The sequence below is a fragment of the Scyliorhinus torazame genome, chromosome 10 (assembly GCF_047496885.1).
Source record: "Scyliorhinus torazame isolate Kashiwa2021f chromosome 10, sScyTor2.1, whole genome shotgun sequence".
NCBI classification, from domain to species: Eukaryota; Metazoa; Chordata; class Chondrichthyes; order Carcharhiniformes; family Scyliorhinidae; genus Scyliorhinus; species Scyliorhinus torazame.
Genome location: NC_092716.1, coordinates 39,852,468 through 39,873,427, shown reverse-complemented (window position 1 = coordinate 39,873,427; position 20,960 = coordinate 39,852,468). Strand labels below are relative to the sequence as shown.

Below are 20,960 nucleotides of genomic sequence, written 5' to 3'. Positions count from 1 at the left end.
ATAAGCCACCTGGGCCAGATGGGATTTATCCTAGGATTCTCTGGGAAGCTAGGGAGGAGATTGCTGAGCCTTTGGCCTTGATCTTTAAGTCATCTTTGTCTACAGGAGTAGTGCCAGAAGACTGGAGGATAGCAAATGTTGTCCCCTTGTTCAAGAAGGGGAGTAGAGATAACCCCGGTAACTATAGACCAGTGAGCCTTACTTCTGTTGTGGGAAAAATCTTGGAAAGGTTTATAAGAGATAGGATGTATAATCATCTGGAAAGGAATAATTTGATTAGAGATAGTCAACACGGTTTTGTTAAGGGTAGGACGTGCCTCACAAAACCTTATTGAGTTCTTTGAGAAGGTGACCAAACAGGTGGTTGAGGGTAAAGCAGTTGATGTGGTGTATATGGATTTCAGTAAAGTGTTTGATAAGGTTCCCCACAGTAGGCTACTGCAGAAAATACGGAAGCATGGGATTCAGGGTGATTTAGCAGTTTGGATCAGAAATTGGCTAGCTGGAAGAAGACAAAGGGTGGTGGTTGATGGGAAATGTTCAGACTGGAGTCCAGTTACTAGTGGTGTACCACAAGGATTTGTTTTGGGGCCACTGCTGTTTGTCATTTTTATAAATGACCTGGAGGAGGGCGGAGAAGGATGGGTGAGTAAATTTGCAGATGACACTAAAGTCGGTGGAGTTGTGGACAGTGCGGAAGGATGTTACAAGTTACAGAGAGACATAGATAAGCTGCAGCACTGGGCTGAGAGGTGGCAAATGGAGTTTAATGCAGAAAAGTGTGAGGTGATTCATTTTGGAAGGAATAACAGGAAAACTGAGTACTGGGCTAATGGTAAGGTTCTTGGCAGTGTGGATCAGCAGAGAGATCTCGGTGTCCATGTACATAGATCTCTGAAAGTTGCCACTCGGGTTCAGAGGGTTGTTAAGAAGGCGTACGGTGTGTTGGCTTTTATTGGTAGAGGGATTGAGTTTAGGAGCCATGAGGTCATGTTGCAGCTATACAACACTCTGGTGCGGCCACATTTGGAGTATTGCATGCAATTCTGGTCGCCGCATTATAGGAAGGATGTGGAAGCATTGGAAAGGGTGCAAAGGAGATTTACCAGAATGTTGCCTTGTATGGAGGGAAGATCTTATGAGGAAAGGCTGAGGGACTTGAGGCTGTTTTCGTTAGAGAGAAGGTTAAGAGGTGACATAATTGAGGTGATCAGAGGATTGGATAGGGTGGGACAGTGAGAGCCTTTTTCCTCGGATGGTGATGTCGAGCACGAGGGGACATAGCTTTAAATTGAGGGGAGATAGATATAAGACAGATGTCAGAGGTAGGTTCTTTACTCAGAGAGTAGTAAGGGCGTGGAATGCCCTGCCTGCAACTGTAGTGGACTCGCTAACATTAAGGGCATTTAAATGGTCATTGGATAAACATATGGATGATAATGGAATAGTGTAGATGGGCTTTAGATTGGTTTCACAGGTCGGCGCAACATCGAGGGCCGAAGGGCCTGTACTGCGCTGTAATGTTCTATAATTCAAACCCTCCACCACCGATGAACAGTGGCAGCCTTCTGTACCACCTACAAGATGCACGGTAGTAACTCACCAAGGTTCCTTAGACAGCACCTTCCAAACCCCACCACCTGGAGGTTCCCCTCCAAGTCATTCACCACCCTTACTTGGAAATATACCGCCGTTCCTTCGCTGCGCTGTAATGTTCTATGTTCTAAAAGGGAGGCACCAAGATTAATGATTAAGCTGAATTGTGTTGGTATACGGACTTCTTCTGTATTTAGTTACACTGAAGTATTCATATTGTACTGTACCAGTTTTGAAGATTTTTTTGCGTGGTTTGTAAAACTGGAAAACATCCAATAAAAAATTTAATTTCATGAGTTGAGTCAAATGATGTGATTGCACTGGAGCGAGTGCAGAGGCATTTCACCAAGATGTTGCCAAGGATGGAACATTTTAGTTAGGAAGAGAGATTGAATAGGCTTGGGTTGTTTTCACTGGAGCAGAGAAGACTGAGGGGCGACCTGATCGAGCTGTACGAGATTATGAGGGACATGGATAGGGCGGATGTGGAACAGCTGTTCCCCTTAGTTGAAGAGTCAGTTATGAAGGGACACAAGTCCAAGGTGAGGTTCAGTGGGCATTTCGGGAAAAGCTTTTTTTATCCAGAGGATGGTGACAGTCTGTGGGACACTGCCTGGGAGGGTAGTAGAGGCGGGTTGTCTCACAACCTTTAAAAAGTACCAAGGTGAGTATTTAGCACGTCTTAACATTTGAGGCTGTGGGCCAAGTGCTGATAAATGGGATTAGGATCGACAGATCAGGTGCGTTTCATGCGGTGCTGCAGACTCGACGGGCCGAAGGGCCTTTTCTGCACTGTATTTTTTTTGTGATTCTATTAACTGATTTCCTCATCGGTCTTCTTTGTGAAATTAAATAGTTTGAAACGTTTACATCCAAAAGGGAAATATTTTCTCTCCCCGTTGTGGGGAGATTATTGGTTTGCACTGTTAATGCAGCTGAAATCAGCTATTAGAATCAGAAATGGAACTTGAACCATTGAGACCAGAGAAGTTCCAATCCAAATTTGACAATTTTTTACCAACTAAGATAGCAGGGGAACATAAAATTAAAATCCAATATTCACACAATTTAACATCCAAATGAGTACCCACCATATGTTCTATCCATTTGCAGTATCAATAGATCTCAATAAATACTTACGCCAATGTCATGTTATTTCCAGGATCTAGGCTGACTTCAATCACAGTTGTTCCTTCAATATCCACCTCCTTGCAAGGAGTAGTGTTTCGTCCAGTGACTCTGCATGCTTGGTAAAAACCATGAGGTTTGACTCGGCCAGAGTCATTGCCAACAAAAACTTGCAAGATTACAGGCTCATTGTAACCTTCCAACTAAAATAAAATAATTAGGGAAAATTATTTTAAAATTTTTGATATGGCACAGCAAACCTTCGAAAGTAGTTTTGACAAATAATAAATGTTCACTTAAGGACAAGGGTTCATAGAATTTACAGTGCAGAAGGAGGCCATTTGGCCCATCGAGTCTGCACCGGCTCTTGGAAAGAGCACCCTACCCAAGGTCAACACCTCCACCCTATCCCCATAACCCAGTAACCCCACCCAACACTAAGGGCAATTTTGGACACTAAGGGCAATTTATCATGGCCAATCCACCTAACCTGCACAACTTTGGACTAAGGTGCTAAACATTTGACAGCCATTTGGTGAAAGAGGAGACCAGAAGTCAATCTCCATTTTAGATCTTTTTCACAAAGTGAGACATTACACAGATACAGTTCCTAACTCTACAACTTGCACCAGTTTCAATGTGTCACTATTTTTGTGTCATATGAACAACATAAATCCATAAACTGATTAACTGCTGCTTAAAGAGGCACTGTAACAAAAAGAAAACTTCAAAGGGAACTCGGCAAATTAAATTAAAATGTAATTTTGGGTGGGGATAATGGACTCCAGCCCCTGCGGCACACACTGGCCAGGGAAGATCTCAAGCATACCAACTGGATGCTGCGTGCTCCCTTTCCAGGGATGCCCGGACACATGTCACCACAGAAGAGATGGAGCCAGTATGACCCCCTTAACTGCTCACTGTCGGATCTGTTGATGGCCATTTAAAGATAACATATCTTGACAATACAGCAACCCCACAGCATTGCATTGGATTGTGAGCAAACATTTTTCTGCTTATGCCCTGGAGTGGAACTTAAACTCTCAACCTGGTGACAAACAAATTATTTCACTACCAATTGAGTCACAATTGGCCCCTAGTGCCACTTTATGCTCGTTTGAGCAAAAACCATCAAATTAATAAATTGACAGCCCTATAAAGGACCACTGCAGCTAAAAACAAAAATCTCAATGGAAATTTAGTAGATTAAATTAAAATGTCATTCCCAGGGCGGATTTAAACAAACTCATCAATGTTGGGGCTTGAACTCAGGACCCTGAGATTAAGTGGCTCATGCTCTACTGACCAAGCAAGCCAATAATTAGTGTCCCTTTATACCCCTTGAGTACAACAATTAAACAAATGGACAAATTAACAAAATGACAGCTCTAAAGGAGTGTGTCTGCACACAGGTAATTACCTAATGATTGTCTCCTTTTGTATACACTTAACCTTCAGTTATACAATTAACAAAATTAATGACTGGTTTAGGTATACAAGGCATAATTTCAAAGTCTGCAGATGGAACAGGAAGACTAAATAGGTTGAAAAGCCAAATACATGGCAGATGCAATTTAATGCAGAGAAGTGTGAAGTGGTTAATTCTGGAAGGAAGAATGAGGAGAGGAAATAGAAAATGGTAAAGAATTTAAGATGATGCAAGAACAGAGACACCTGGGGTGTGCATCCAGAAGTCTATGAATGGGGCAAGACAAGTTAAAAAGATTGCTTAGAAGGCAAACATAATCTTTGGCTTTATAAATAAGGGCAAGAGAGTACAAAAGCAAAAAAGTTATGCTAAACCTTTATAAAACACTAGTTAGGTTCTTGTTGGAGTAGAACCTGGAGTATTGTGGGTAATTCTGGTTGTCAGACTTTAAGACAATTTACTGGAATTAAATTACATGAAAAGACTAGCGAAATCTGGCTTCAAGCTAAAAAGGTTGAGATCTTAAAAGATTAGATAAAAATGTTAAAAATCATGAAGGATTTGATTGAGTAAGTAAGGAGAAACAGTTTCCAGTGACAGAAGGATCAATAACCAAAGGGGACAAATTTAAAGCAGTGTGTTCTGGAGAAACTCAGCAGGTCTGGCAGCATCTGTAGGGAGAGAGTTCACATTTCAAGTTCATTTCCCCATATCTTCCAATCGGCATTCCACAGAAACCCGTCCCTTCATTACATCCTGGTCCACTTCTCCACTGCACCCAGGATCGAACCTGGGACCACGGCGCTGTGAGGCAGCAGTGCTAACCACTGCGCCACGGTGCTGCCCATGCGGTCCCCTTTACAATGGGTGACTAAGCGCAGACTGGATGAGTGCTTTGCAGAACACCTTTACTCAGTCTGCAAGCATTTTTAAAAAAAAAATCTTTTTATTGGCATTTTCAACATTATGTACATTGACGTTAGTGTTTATTTATTGTACAGTGTAACACAAAAAGGCTTTTACTTTACTTTACTTTATTTACTGACTCAGTCCGCTAGCATGACCCCAACCATCAGGTTTCTTGCTATTTTAACTCAGCACCTTGCTTTCATGCCCATCCTTGGCTTGCTGCAATGCTCCAGTGATGCCCAGCGCAAGCTGGAGGAGCAGCATCTCATTTTCTGATTTGGCATGTTTTAGCTGTCAGGACTTAGCACAAATTCAACAACTTTAGACTGTCATCCTTCTCCTCAATCTTAACCCTTTTTCATTTAATATCCCGTACATTTTTGTGTCATGGAAAAAACACTCTTCTTTGTGCCCCACCAGCTACAGTATAGTATAATAGTTAACAGATATCCCTCTCTCTCTGTTCTGATGAAGTGCCAAACAAACTCGAAACGTTAACTTTGTTCGCTCTTTCTACAGATGCAGCCAGATCTGCTGAGTTTTTCCAGCATTCTCGGTTTGCTTCAGATTCCAACATCCACAATATTTTGCTTATTTTAAGAGAAAGGTTTAAGATAGCTTACTTTCATAGAATTTACAGTGCAGAAGGAGGCCATTCGGCCCATCGAGTCTGCACCGGCTCTTGGAAAGAGCACCCTACCGAAGCCCACACCTCCACCCTATCCCCATAACCCCTTAACCCAGTAACCACACCCAACACTAAGGGCAATTTTGGACACTAAGGCCAATTTAACATGGCCAATCCACCTAACCTGCACATCTTTGGACTGTGGGAGGAAACCGGGGCACCCGGAGGAAACCCACGCACACACGGGGAGGACGTGCAGACTCCGCACAGACAGTGACCCAAGCCAGGAATTGAACCTGGGACCCTGGAGCTGTGAAGCAATTGTGCTATCCACTATGCTACCACTATGCTACCGTGCTGCCCCAAAATTAATGACTGGTTTAGGTATACAAGGCATAATTTCAAAGTCTGCAGATGGAACAGGAAGACTAAATAGGTTGAAAAGCCAAATACATGGCAGATGCAATTTAATGCAGAGAAGTGTGAAGTGGTTAATTCTGGAAGGAAGAATGAGGAGAGGAAATAGAAAATGGTAAAGAATTTAAGATGATGCAAGAACAGAGACACCTGGGGTGTGCATCCAGAAGTCTATGAATGGGGCAAGACAAGTTAAAAAGATTGCTTAGAAGGCAAACATAATCTTTGGCTTTGTAAATAAGGGCAAGAGAGTACAAAAGCAAAAAAGTTATGCTAAACCTTTATAAAACACTAGTTAGGTTCTTGTTGGAGTAGAACCTGGAGTATTGTGGGTAATTCTGGTTGTCAGACTTTAAGACAATTTACTGGAATTAAATTACATGAAAAGACTAGCAAAAGATTGGCAAAAGAACAAGAGGTGACACGAGGGGGAAAATATTTACTTGGCAAGTTATGATCTGAAATGCACTGCCTGAAAAAGTAGTGGAAGCACATTCAATAATGATTAAAGGGAAATACTTGGAGGGAAAAAATCCGGGCGAGTAGGATTAATTAGATGGCACCTTCAAAAACTGGCACAGGCATGATGGGCTGAACAGGTTTCTTCTGTGCTGCGAAATCAGCAATTCTGCTTGGAAATTAATCTTCCAGTATGACAAAACAAAACAAAAACGCTCAAATTCTTATACATTCATTACTGGAATGAATATATAAAATCACTTGACAATTATGGTGTTCCCATAGGCTCATTGTCTTTGTATGAGGGTACAGGTCATTGGTTTGGCAAATAAACCAATTTATTGCAGTGTATTCTCCAGGTAGCACACACTGCAGTCACTGTGGAGAGAATGGATGTTTAAGCTGGGGGATTGGGCAGCAAATTGCTTTGTTCTGGATGCTGTTTTTTAAAAAATGAGTACCTAATTCATTTTTTCAAATTAAGGGACAATTTAGCATGGCCAATCCACCTACCCTGCACATCTTTGGGTTGTGGGGGCGAAACCCATGCAAACATGGGGAGAATGTGCAAACTCAACACTGCCAGTGACCCTTGGCCGGGATCCAACCTAGGACATCGGCGCTGTGAGGCCGCAGTGCTAACCACTGAGCCACCGTGCTGCCCCATGTTCTGGATGCTGTTGAGCTTAAACGCCGTTGCGGATTTATCCATCCAGGCAACTGACAGTATTCCATCACAATTCTGGCTTGTGCTTTGGGGCGGCAGAAGGTGATTCCACAACTAGAGAATACAACTAGCATTTATGTGGCTGGCACGGTTGAGTCTTCAGTCAAAATGTTGGGAAAATGTCAGGAATGGTAATACCATTGAATATTAAGAGGAAGTAACTGAACACTCTCTTGTTGGTGATGCTCATTGCCTGCCTGGTGTTTTCATGATGCAATTATCCTATCAGCCCAAAAAGCAGCATGGTAGCACAGTGGGTAGCACTGTTGCTTTACAGCGCCACGGTCCCAGGTTCGATTCCCGGCTAGAGACACTGTCTGTGCGGAGTCTGCACATTCTCCCTGTGACTGCATGGGTTTCCTCCAGGTGCTCCCACAAGTCCTGAAAGATGTGCTGTTAGGTAATTTGGACATTCTGAATTCTCCCTCTGTGTACCTGAACAGGTGCCGGAGGTGGCGACTAGGGGCTTTTCACAATAACTTCATTGTAGTGTGAATGTAAGCCTACTTGTGACAATAAAGATTATTACCTAATTTCTAACAGCATATCAAAATAAGCTCCATTTTTCATTGAACCATAGAATTCCTAGTTCAGGAGGCCATTCGGCCCATTGAGTCTGCACGGACCCTCTGAAAGAGCATCCCAACTAGGCCTACTCCGCCCACCCTATCCCCAAAACCCTACCTAACCTGAACATATTTGGATAGTACGGGGCAATTTAGCATGGCCAATCCCCCTAACCTGCACATCTTCTGACTGGGAGGAAATCGGAACACCCCGAGGATACCCATGCAGACAGGGAGAACGTGCAAACGCCACACAGTCACCCAAGGCTGGAATTGAACCCGGGTTCCTGCCGCTATGAGGTAGCAGTGGTAACCACTGTGCCACCGCGTCATACTGTCAATAGGCTTGTGCAAGTTTATATTTCTCCATCAGAAATTGAATCTCTTGGCTTTGACATACATGTTTGTTTAGGGCTAGGCTATCAACATTGCTCAGCAAATGTTAGAAAATGCACAGCACATTAGAATGACAAGATTGTTTAACATCGGTACCACATTATCCATCTTCAGTCAATTACTACCAACTTTGGAATTCATTTGAATCATTTTGATCAACTGTGGATAGCATGTATTTATCTTTCTTATACTACCCCGGTTTAAACGAAGAGAAGTAGATCTGTGTATTTCAATTCCTTTTTGGTCGTTAGCCACATGAGCTAGAATTTACTGAGGGGCTCCCAAACAAAAGTTTCTAATTGCATACAACTGATTAATGTTATGATAGGAACTACATAAAAATGTTAGAAATTCAGAACTTTGGAACTTTTATCAAGTCCTGATTAAAATCAATTATTCTATCACTGTATTCAATCTGCTAATTATCCATCGTTTTATTATCTGGGCACGGTAGCATAGTGGTTAGCACTGCGGCTTCACAGTGCCAGGGTTTGAGGTTTGATTCACGGCTGGGTCACTGACTGTGTGCAGTTTGCACGTTCTCCCCGTACCTACGTGGGTGCTCCGTTTTCTTCCCACAAGTCCCAAAAGACGTGCTGCTCGGTAATTTGGACATTCTGAATTCGCCCTCTGTGTACCCGAACAGTTGCCGGAATGTGGCGACTAGGGGCTTTCACAGTAACTTCATTGCAGTGTTAATGCAAGCCTACTTGTGACAATAAAGATTATCATCATGTAACAAAGGGTGTACAGTTAGATATCAATGTGAGCGATGGTAAAGACCACTATTCAGAAGTCGCAATTCAAAACATGTAAACCAATAGGGAGCAATGAGGGGGGCGGTATCAAACCATACAGATACAAGGTTACTGGCGCACGTGTTGCTCTCTGTCTTCGCATTTGTTCTCTTTCTGATGTTTTCTTCCTTATGCCCCACTGGGCTTTTGTTTCTTTTGATCTGTATTTTTTGAAGTGTACTAACTAAATCTTTGCAATAAAACTCGATCTCGCACTACCACTGGACCCTCGTCTCTTATTTGAAAAATAAGAGACCCTACATAAACTATAGTGTTTTCAGTGTGTCTGCCCATGTAAAACATCACACCAATTTGGCACACCATTTCATAGATAGTATGTACACAAGATCAAAATTCAGTTTATGGCAAGCATGTTTTTGCGAATGGAAGTTGATATTTGTGTTGAGCACAAGTACATAAAAGGAACAGGAGTAAGTAATTCCATCCTCAAGCCTGTTCTGTAATGCAATTAGATTATGACAGATCTGTACCTCACCTGCATTTAACTCATCCATTCTGCATATCCCTGGATTCCTTTCCCCAACAGGATATTACCAAACTAAGTCCTGAAAATTTTAAAGGAACCAGGCATCCACAGCCTTTTGGGAGAATTCCACATTTCCATCCCCTTAGAGTGAAACTGTGCTTCTTCATTTTATTGGCTTAGGTCCAATTTTAAAATTACACTTCCCTTATTCTGAATGCTCCCACCAGAGATAACTACCCTATTGAATTCCTTTATTACAAGTATCTCGATTTGATCAACTCTCAATCTTCTATACTTAAAAAATACAAACTAAGTTTGTGCAATCTCATAATTTAGCTTTTATAGCCCTGATATTATTCTGATGAACATGTGCTGTATCCCCTCAATACATCCAGTCAACATCTTTCTTGAGGGTCGGTGCCTAATCTGAACACAAACTCTCCAAATGCGGTCTGACCATTGCAACTGAAGCATCATCATTCCCTCACTTTGAGATAAATAAACATTCCATTAACATTTCATAGAATCCCTCCATTGCAGATGGAGGCCATTCGTCCCATTGAGTCTGCACCGACCCTCCAAAAGCGCATCCTACCTAGACCCAATCCCCTGCCCTATCCTCATAACCCTGTAACCCCACCTGGCCTTTTGGACACTATGGGGAAATTTAACATAACCAATGCACCTAAACTGCACATCTTTAGACTATAGGAAGAAACCGGAGCACCCAGAAGAAAGCCACACAGACATGGGGAGAATGTACAAACTCCACACAGACAGACACCCAAGGTCAAAATCACAGGTCCCTGGCACTATGAGGCAGCAGTGCTAACCACTGTGCCGCCATGCTGCCCTAAATGATTACTTTTGACATCTGTGCACTTTTAATGATTTGTGTACATGAACATAATCTTTTTGCTCCACAGAACCCTTTGTCTGAGAGTTAAGAAAATATTTCTGATTTGTCTTTCTGTGATCCAAAAGGACAACTTGAGTTTCCCAATTTTTCGACTGCAGCGTTTTTTTCCTGTGTACATACTTATTGGACCTCATAACGTAATGTCATCTGTATGGAAAGTATGGGATGCCACACAAATCTCAGACTTTTAAATTCCCTTTCATATTCTCCAGTAATTTCAATATAGATTTTCTTTGCTGAACACCTCAGATTGTCTCTTTGTCTTTCTTGCAGCCCCACTTGGAATGATTAATTTTTCTTTGATTTTCTTTTTAAGTGGCCTAACTCAAATTCTAAAATTATGCCCTCTTTGTTCTAAACCAAAAGTTGTTGTTGACTTACAATAATTATTTTCAAAAACAAGGAAAACAATTACCTTTACTGTTGGAAAACCTTGTTGTGTCCGATCTTTCACAGAGCCACGGCTACCTTCTGTCAAGTACCGTGCTCTGTGCTGCGTCTCAGGTTGAACCAGTACCCGGAGTTCTTTGCCCTCGCTTTTAACAGGATAGTGACCAGTTAGTGCTGGACCCTTTTTTAAAGAAGTTTTCTGTGGTTCCGTTGTTCTGCGAAATGTTAATAATATTTATCAATGAAATTACTTCCGTGATATATAATGCATCTTTTGATTTCAGTTGCCATACTTTATGATAGCACTCTCTCTTAAACTGTATTTCTTCTCAGCTTTCATTTATTTATCTTTTCATTTTCCTAAAATACCTCACCTGATTTCTGTCACTATGTCCCTCTAGGGAAGAAAGTATAAAATAGCAATTGACTCGAAATTTTCAATGTTGTTGTTAAAATATTGAGTGATTTACCGACAAAGTTAGTGATGCAGCAATATCGAGAACAGGTTGAGATAACATTCAATATCACTTCAGTGAGTTTATGGTTCCATCTTTGCAGCAGGAAGGACGACAATAGAGCAGGTCTCATGTCTGAGCATCCAAGAGATTATGTCTTCTAACGCGAAAAGGCATGTGAGCATTTCATTTCGTCACCTGCCTTTTCGGCCAGAAATGTAACCACACTTTAACATAGACCAATTATTTGCATGTGTAAATTTCGAGAAGAAATCATTTTATAAAGTGAAATTGAATTGTAAGGTTATTTTGGTCCCTGCCTTGTCTCCCCCTTGCATCATCATACAATCAACCCTGCTCCATGAACCCTTCGAATTGCCCTCTGATCCATCCACGAGGTAATTCATCAAGATGGGTCAGGAAGTTTCAACCTCCAATTTACCTCATCATCCAGCCCCTCATCTTGACTTAATACCTATTCTTGACAGCACAGCCAAGATCAGGAAGTTGCCATCTCGGCAATAACTTGCATTTTATCATTCTGTAGCGAGCACTTTTATTGCCTGTCCTATTTACACAACCAAACACTACCTAGTTTCATACCATTCTGAGAATTTCTTTTATGGGGTGCATCTGGTTTGGTAATTTAACACAGCAGAAATTGTTACCATACATTGTAAATGTCGGTTTACACATAATATACATATGTGGGGGAAAATGGCCATTTTGAATCATGCAAATCAGGTTCATTAATAATTTAGGTTGACCATTTTAATATATAGAATAAAAATTAATTCAAACTCATGGCTCCATTTACAAAACAAACTTAGAAAATCAAATTATCAGTTGGCAATTGTTAAACAATTTTTATGAATCTAGTCATTTATATTTGCAACAACATATATGTCTTTAACATGGAATCATGCTGGCAGCATAAATGAGGTAAACTGAAAGTACTACCTAGTACACACAGTCAAGTCAGTAAATCAGCCCAATGTAATACTGCAGATGACATAAAATTGAAAAAGACTGACGTGTTAAATGCGGAATACTAGGTAATAACATATTGAGGTGCAGTTAATGAAGTAATACAGTTAACAGCAAAGTTTAAGCAGTTAAATAACATTACCCAAGACCTCAAAACATATTTCAGCCAGTGTTATTCTTTACAAGATTTGAACTTTAAGAGCAAAGTGGTAGCCATCCATTATACACCACATGCATTTCGAGGCGAGGATCTTTAAGGGCGGCTTATTTTAAACCCCACGATTCTTGAAAGTTCCATCTATTGTATTTATTTCACTGAACATTACAGGGAAATTGTACACAGGACCAAAGATCCTGGAATGTAGTAGAAGACAGCAGGGAACTGAAATGACTTGGCAAACTTTGTTCAGTCTATTTTTCTTCCCCCCCCCCCCCCCCCCCCCCCCCGCCTCCATGGGAGTGTCATACCAATTGGACAGCCAAAACCACTTGCTGACCTCCAGATAAGGTAACAAATGATTTGCACCACATGATTATTATGCTGGTAATATTATTTGGAATTATTTTTCAGTGATAGAGGGAAATGTCTTAACTTCTATACATTTGTGAAGTCACAGAGCTGCAGTATAAATAAAAGATACATACATTAGAGATCTTTAAAAAATAATGCTAAAATACAAGTACGAAAAACTCAACTCATTTATATATGCTAATTGCAAAACATGGCATATTTTTCTTTACAATTAACAATGGAGAGAAATTTAATTGATATGTCCTGGGCATCTATTTAATTCTAAGCTTTAAACTGCTATTAAACAACAAAACAATTAATTTAAATTTAAACTAGGGATCTCATTAGAAAATACACTTTTAAATTATCTACTGCTGCTTAGCAAATGGTCATCAGTTCCATCAATTCAATTAACTTCAAAGCAACAGTGAAATTAAAATGACACGGACATCCTTACTTATTCCAATTATAAATGCAGCCTCTGAGAATTTAAATCATCATTCAGCCTGAACAATCTATGTTTGCAGTCATTTATTTTTCTGATTTAATCACTCTCTAATATTGCCATGGTCATCTTTAAATCTAGGATTCAAATTTAATCAAGAAACTATTGCCAAATCCAGGTCAAGAATCACAACTTGCATTGAAAGGGAAAGGTTTTGATAAAAATTGGACTGTGTGAATTAAAATGATAACGATTCAACAATACATTCTCATTTAAAATGCCATCAGGACAGACCAAAGACTAAAAGCATATCACTATTTTATATAGGCTTTTAAAAGACCAAAATGTTTGTATTAACACGTGATAAAATTATAAAAGATATTGCTGTAATGGAATTCCCATTATCATAAAGAACCCTTAAACTTCACAAATGATTTCTGTTAATTATGCACATTGCATTTCAGGCATTCATTTTCAGCGTACAAGATTACTCTTTGGATTTCAATTTAATTGGTCAGTGTAAATTCAGCCAATGCACTTGCAATATATTGCTAAAATAAAGCTTTTCACTTTAGGCAAATTATAAACCCAGCACAGAAATCCTTACTGATGGCACATATTAACAGTCTTAAAAGTCTGCATTTTTTTTAACTTTAAAATTTGCCAGTTATTTTCTAACTCAAGAGTTAAATTAAATTATGGCAGATACAGAAAAGAAAATAACGGGTCAACACAAACATACAAGACAAAGAAAAAGACAGGAATATAAATAGATAATTAGTGAAGTTAAGTAAATTACTGTCAGGAAGTAGCTGGTCTTATTCCAGGTGTTTATCCATATTAACTACGCAGAAGATTACAAAGTAGAAAAACAGAAAATAGCTGGGAAATGGATAACTAGTGGATAATAAATAAGCTAGTTGAGTTAAAGGATGCAAGGGAAGGATTTTAAAGATGCAGCATCAACAGTGGACAGGAAATGAGTGAGTACTATAGCTTTCAATTTGTTCTTACAGATATATATATTCATTATGTGTTGGGACAATTACAAAGTTCAACATCCAAATTGAAAGGGCCATAAATTGTATGGCTAAGTGAACCAGTTCCAGAGAAATCTGGGCAGGATTGGGTGGTAAACCAATAAATAATGAATATAATTTAATGCCAAGCAGAGTAAGTTTGTGAAATAGAGGTGGTAAAAATTGGGAATGTAAAATAAATGGAAAAAGATTACGACACAGCAAAAGAATCTGGGGTTTCAGTGCAGTACCAGGCAATAGGCCTCCAAATAGTCAGTGAGCAATCGAGACGCAAATATGTAAGGAGATTACAGATAGCTGCCGGACAAATAGGGTGGTAATAGTAGGGGATTTTAACTTTCCCAACATTAACCAGGACAGCCATAGCACTAGGGGTTTGGATGGAGAGAAATTTGTCGAGGGTATTCAGGAGGAATTCCTCATTCAATATGTGGGTGGCCCAACTAGAGAGGGGGCAAAGAAGAATTCCTCATTCAATATGTGGATGGCCCAACTAATGAGGGGGCAATACTTGACCTCCTCTTGGGGAATAAGGAAGGACAGGTGACAGTAGTGTTAGGTGGGATCACTTTGGGACCAGTGACCATAATTCCATTAGTTTTAAGATAGCTATGGAGAAGGATAATTCTGGCCCAAAAGTTAAGATTCTAAATTGGGGCAAAGCTAATTTCGAGGGTATTAGGTGGGAACTTTCAAAAGTTAATTGGGGGTGCCTGTTTACAGGCAAGGGAACAGCTGGTAGGTGGGAGTCTTTCAAAAAGGTGTCAATTAGGGTTCAGGGTGAGCACATTCCTCCTAGAGTGAAGGGTAAGGCTGGTAGAAGGAGGGACCCTGGATGACTCGGGATATTGAGGCCATGGTCAAAAGGAAGAAGGAGGCATATGACATGCATTGGTAGCTGGGATCAAGTGATCCCTTGAAGTGTAAAGGGATTGTCGGAGTAGAGTTAAGAGAGAAATCAGGAGGGCAAAAAGGGGACATGAGATTGCCTTGGCAGATAAGGCAAAGGGCTTTTACATAAGGGTAAAAGGGTGACCAGGGCCTCTTAAGGATAAACAAGTTCAACTATGTGTAGATCCACAAGGGATGGGAGAGGACCTAAATGAACATTTCTAGTCAGTATTAATTGCTGAGAAAGGCACGAATGTAGGGAATCTGGGGAAATAAAAAGTGATGTCTTGAGGAGTGTACATACTACAGAGAAGGAGGTGCTGGAGGTATTAAAGCGCATCAAGATAGATAAATCCCTGGGACCTGATGAAAATGTATCCCAGGACCCTGTGGGAGGCTTGGGAGGAAATTGCCGGCCCTCTAGCTGAGATATTTGAATCATCGACAGTCACAGGAGAGGTGCCTGAAGATTGGAGAGTAGCAAATGTTGTGCCCTTGTTTAAGAAGGGCTGTAGGGATAAGTCTGGGAACTACAGGCCAGTTAGCCTTACTTCTGTAGTGGGTAAATTGTTAGAAGGTATTCTGAGGGACAGGATCTACAGGCATTTAGACAGGCAAGTGCTAATGAGGGACAGTCAGCATGGCTTTGTAATGGGAAAATCATGTCTCACAAATTTTTTGAATAAGTAACTAAGAAGGTAGATGAGAGCAGTGCAGTAGACGTTGTCAACATGGACTTTAGCAAGGTCTTTGACAAGGTACCACATGGTAGGTTGTTGCAAAAGGTGAAATCTCACGGAATCTAGGGTGAGGTAGCCAATTGGATACAAAATTGGCTTGGCGACCGAAGCCAAAGGGTGGTTGTGGAGGATTATTTTTCAAACTGGAGACCTGTGACCAGCGGTGTGCCTCAGGGATCGTTGCTGGGTCCACTGTCATTTGTAATATATATTAATGATTTGGATGAGAATGTAGAAGGCATGGTTAGTAAATTTGCAGGTGACACCAAGATTGGTATCATAGTGGATAGTGAAGAAGGTTATATAAGATTGCAACAGGATCTTGACCAATTGGGCCAGTGGCTGATGAATGGCTAGATGGAGATTAATTTGGATAAATGTGAGGTGATGCATTTTGGTAGATCAAATCAGGGCAAGACCTACTCACTTTCACTTACTTAATGGTAGGGAGTTGGGGAGAGTTACAGAATAAAGAGATCTAGGGGTATAGGTTCATAGCTCCTTGAGGGTGGAGTTGCAGGTGGACAGGGTGGTGAAGAAGGCATTCAACATACTAGGTTTTATTGGACAGAATATTGAATACAGGAGTTGGGATGTCTTGTTGAAGTTGTACAAGACATTGGTAAGACCACACATGGAATACTGTGTTCAGTTCTGGTCACCCTATTATAGGAAGGATAATGTTAAACTAGAAAGAGTGCAGAAGAGATTTATGAGGATGCTACCAGGACATGATGGTCTGAGTTATAAGGAGAGGCAGGGACTTTTTTCCCTGGAGTGTAGGAGGCTTAGGGGTGATCCTATAAAGGTCTATAAAATAATGAGGAGCATAGATAAGGTAGATAGTCAATATCTTTTCCCAAAGGTAGAGGAATCTAGAACTAGAGGGTATAGGTTTAAGGTGAGAGGGGAGAGATACAAAAGAGGCCAGAGAGGAAATAAGTGTTTTCAAAGAGAGGGTAGTGAGCATCTGGAACAGGCTGCCAGAGGCAGTGGTGGAGGCGGGTACAATTCTTACCTTTAAAAAAAGTTAGACATTTACATGGGCAGGGTGGGTACAGAAGGATATGGGCTAAATGCAGGCAAATGGGACTAGCTTAATGATAGAAACTGGGCGGCATGGACAAGCTGGGTCAAAGGGCCTGTTTCTTTGCTGTATACATCTATGACTCTATGAAGTTCAAGAGCCAAAGCACAATGCACAACAAATATTAACCAGCTTACACCAAGTATTGATTGCTCCCAACATTCAGTATTAGGTATAGTATCAGAGTCGGGATATCCTGCCTTGGAGGTACAAAGAAGGGCAACTAACTTGAGTATCTTCAACATGAGAAATCTATGAACATTTAAATTGGCAAAATAAAATGTGGCTTAGGCATGATATTATTTGAATATTTGAGATCTGAAAAGGAGTACCGAACTACAGAAACACACTGGTATTAGCATAAATCCTGGGAAAAGGATAACTGTGGTGCGAACCATCATCTTACGAGATGGAAGGCTGCCATGAGAACAAGGTTCATTTAAGTTAAGATCAGAAAAGGTGACAGACAAGATTGAATTTATGCATAGAGCTCGTGATAAAATGTGTAGAATAGCAAACTCTTAAGATGCACTAGAAATGGAAAATACTCAATTTTAATGATGGATTAAATCTTGTCAAATAAGAAAAGTGAGGCCTGTGAGCTTTGGCTACTGGCTCAATGAATGAAAAGTGGAATTTCTAGTCATAATTAGTCCAATGTTCTTCAGGACAATTAGATTTATTGGGGAGGACCTGTTGTTGTGAGGAGGCTAAGTAGATTAATCAAGAGCAAAGAGTGATGCATCATAACTAAACAATGATCCCTGACATTTACTTGATTGCCGTAGGAAATTGGGGAGAAATTTAAGGACTTGGGTATTTCCCAAAATGTCATGTTTTTCCTCCTTTTGTTTGCCTTTCCCAGGATCTATCATTGCTGATGATTGGGCGGATGATTATATGAGATTGCACTGTGTCATTTCATTATAATTAGACATGATGGTTTTTCACCCCCTTCTTTTCATATAGTATCTTCTATTAGGTCAACACAATGCCGTGGAATTTAAGCAACCACCTTTAGATGTGGACCCAACTTTAAAGTTTTTAAATCTAAGGAATTGAAGTCTGGTACACATAATCCTGGAAGATATATCCGGGACTCCCAAACTATATTCATGTCTTCCAACATTATTTGACAAATACAAAGTGTAATTTAAAAAAAAAATAGATGTGGGACATAAAGATCAAATACCATTATCTTGAAGGCACATTCTCTTAATACAGTAGGTCTATTTTTGAAGTGCAATTAAAATTCAGTACAGTCCCTTACCAGGAATTGTAAATTACCAAGTTGTACCAGATGGTTTACCTCCAGTTAATAGCATCACTAATCTTACGGATTATATGAAAACATACTAGGACTATGCAGTCAACTGTCAAATCAATTGCCTAGTCTATCTATAAAACTAAAATTTAGCTCCATGATTGATGGTTAAATTTAACTTGAGACAAATATCTTTTCAACGTACTCTATGGCTAAATACACTCAACCAGACAGGCCAGAAGGATCCACAAATTGATCTTGAGTTTTTACTGAGATAGGTGATCTAAGACATGTAGCTCGACAACAGTAGGAGTGCACAGTTGGCCTTGCTACTCCTGCGGTAAAGAAAGGAAATAAGTAGGCAAATTAGCTTTGACAAACGGTCATCTGGACTCGAAACGTTAGCTCTTTTCTCTCCCTCCAGATGCTGCCAGACCTGCTGAGATTTTCCAGCATGTTTTCTTTTGCAAGTAGGTAAATTAATAGTGAAAATTAGCCAGGGTTTCATTTCCTGGCCATTATTCAATGATCTCTGCTGCAAATTGCACTGTGGGACTTAGGGCAAGGAAGAATTGGACTCCATTACAATTTCCCCCCCCAACATCAGGCAATCAAATAGCCTGCTGGTACTATCTAGGGTCTCACATCAAGAATGCTGGCTTGAATTAAGTACTAAAGCTGTTCTAGCTCTCATAGAAAAAAAATTCAAAGACGTTGCTATCTTTAGGGGAAGACTGGAGAGGGAGTGGGTGGATGAGAAATATTCTTCATCTAAGAACGTATATTATTTATGAAGATAACATTTGCATTAACAGAAGCGATGCGTCTCCAGCTAATAGGAGGCACCGTAATATAAGGGGGAAATTCCTGATAGTTAATAGAATTATATATGAGATAAAAGCAAATTACTGCAGATGCTGGAATCTGAAACGAAAGAGAAAATGCTAGAAAATCTTAGCAAGTCTGGCAGCTTCTGTAGGGAGAGAGCTAACGTGTCGAGTCCGATGACTCTTTGTCAAACCTAACAGGCAGAGAAAGTGGGAAATATTTATACTGTGGAGTGAGAATGAAAGAAGAGTCATAGCCACAGAAACCCAGGGAAACCGGGTGCTAATGGCCTCAGAAACAAAGGGGAAAGAGTGCTAATGGCAGTCCCCAGAGAGGACAAAAGATGTGAAAGGTCAAATAGCAGGGAAACTAACATCAGAGGATGAACTGTAGATGTGAGGGGAGGGGAAGGGGGAAGCAAAGAGGAGACAGGTGAAGGAAAGGTGGATGAGATTGCGGGGGGGGGGGGGGGGGGGGGGGGGGATTAAATGTATATTAAGAAAGAAAGAAATGGTAAAAGACAGTTAAAATGAAATGAAAACAAATGGGTCAGGGTGGGGTAGAGCTGATCATCTGAAGTTTTTAAATTCGATGTGCAGGCCGAAAGGCTGTGGCGTGCCTAACCGGAAGATGAGATGTTGTTCCTCCAGTTTGCGTTGCGCTTCACCGGAACATTGCAGCAGACCAAGAACAGATATGTGGGCATGGGAGCAGGGTCTTTTGTTAAAATGGCAAGCAACAGGAAGGTCAGGGTCCTGAATGCGCACAGACCAAAGATGCTCAGCAAAGCGATCACCCAGTCTGCGTTTGGTCTCTCCGATATAGAGACCACATTGGGAGCAGCGAATGCAGTAGACCAAATTGGAAGAGATGCAAGTGAAACGCTGCTTAACCTGGAATGAGTGTTTTGGGCCGGGGTGTTGAGCATGGAAGAGGTAAAGGGACAGGTGTTACACCTTCTGCGATTGCATGGGAAGGTGCCATGGGTGATGGGAGTGGTACAGGGTATGGTGGAGGAGTGGACTAGATTGTCTCGGAGGGAACGGTCTCTGTGGGATGCTGACAGAGGAAGTGAACGGCAGATGTGTTTGGTGGTGGCATCACGCTGGAGTTGGCGAAAATGGCGGAGGATTAAGTTTTGCATACGGAGGCTGATGGGATGAAATGTGAGAACGAGGGGGACTCTATCCTGGTTCTGGGAGGGAGTGGAGGGGGCGAGTGTAGTGGCGCGGGAGAGGACCGCACACTGTTGAGGGCCCTGTCCACAACTGAAGGTGGGAAATCACGGTCGAGGAAGAAGGAACACATTTTCAAAGCACCATTTTGGAACGTGGCATCATCGGAACAAATGCGACGGAGGCGAAGGAGTTGAGAGAAAGGGACGGAGTCCTTACAGGGTGTAGGGTGCGAAGAGCTGTAGTCCAGATAGCTGTGGGAGTCAGTGGGCTTGTAGTGGATATTAGTGGATAGTCTATTGCCGGAAATGGAGACAGAAAGATCAAGGAAGGGAAGGGAAGTGTCTGTGATGGACCAGGTGAAAGTGATGGAGGAGTGGAAACTGGAAGCAAAGTTGATGAACTTTTCCAGGTCCGGACGAGAGCATGACGCGGCACCAAAATAGTCATCAATATATCGGTAAAGGAGTTGCGGGAGGGGGCACGGATAGGCCTGGAACAAGGAATGTTCCACATACCCCATAAAAAGGCAAGCATAGCTAAGACCCATGCGGGTACCCATTGCTACACCTTTGATTTGGAGAAAGTGAGATGAGTTAAAGGAGAAGTTGTTGAGAGATAGAACGAGTTCAACCAGGCGGAGGAGAGTGGTGGTGGATGGGAATTGTCCGGGCCGCTTTTCGAGAAAG

The 20,960-nt window shown here is 41.2% G+C and overlaps 1 protein-coding gene across 2 annotated transcripts in view; it reads right to left on the bottom strand.

Moving 5' to 3' along the window:
• Nucleotides 1–20,960, bottom strand: part of nfat5b (nuclear factor of activated T cells 5b) — a 373,902-nt gene that overhangs the window by 165,652 nt on the left and 187,290 nt on the right. For both annotated transcript variants that reach the window (XM_072517959.1, XM_072517958.1), the window contains 2 exons: nucleotides 10,874–11,063; nucleotides 2,737–2,927 (listed from right to left, as the gene is read on the bottom strand). In XM_072517959.1, coding sequence (XP_072374060.1) covers nucleotides 2,737–2,927; nucleotides 10,874–11,063 — 381 coding nt within the window. The remainder of the gene's footprint in view (nucleotides 1–2,736; nucleotides 2,928–10,873; nucleotides 11,064–20,960) is intronic.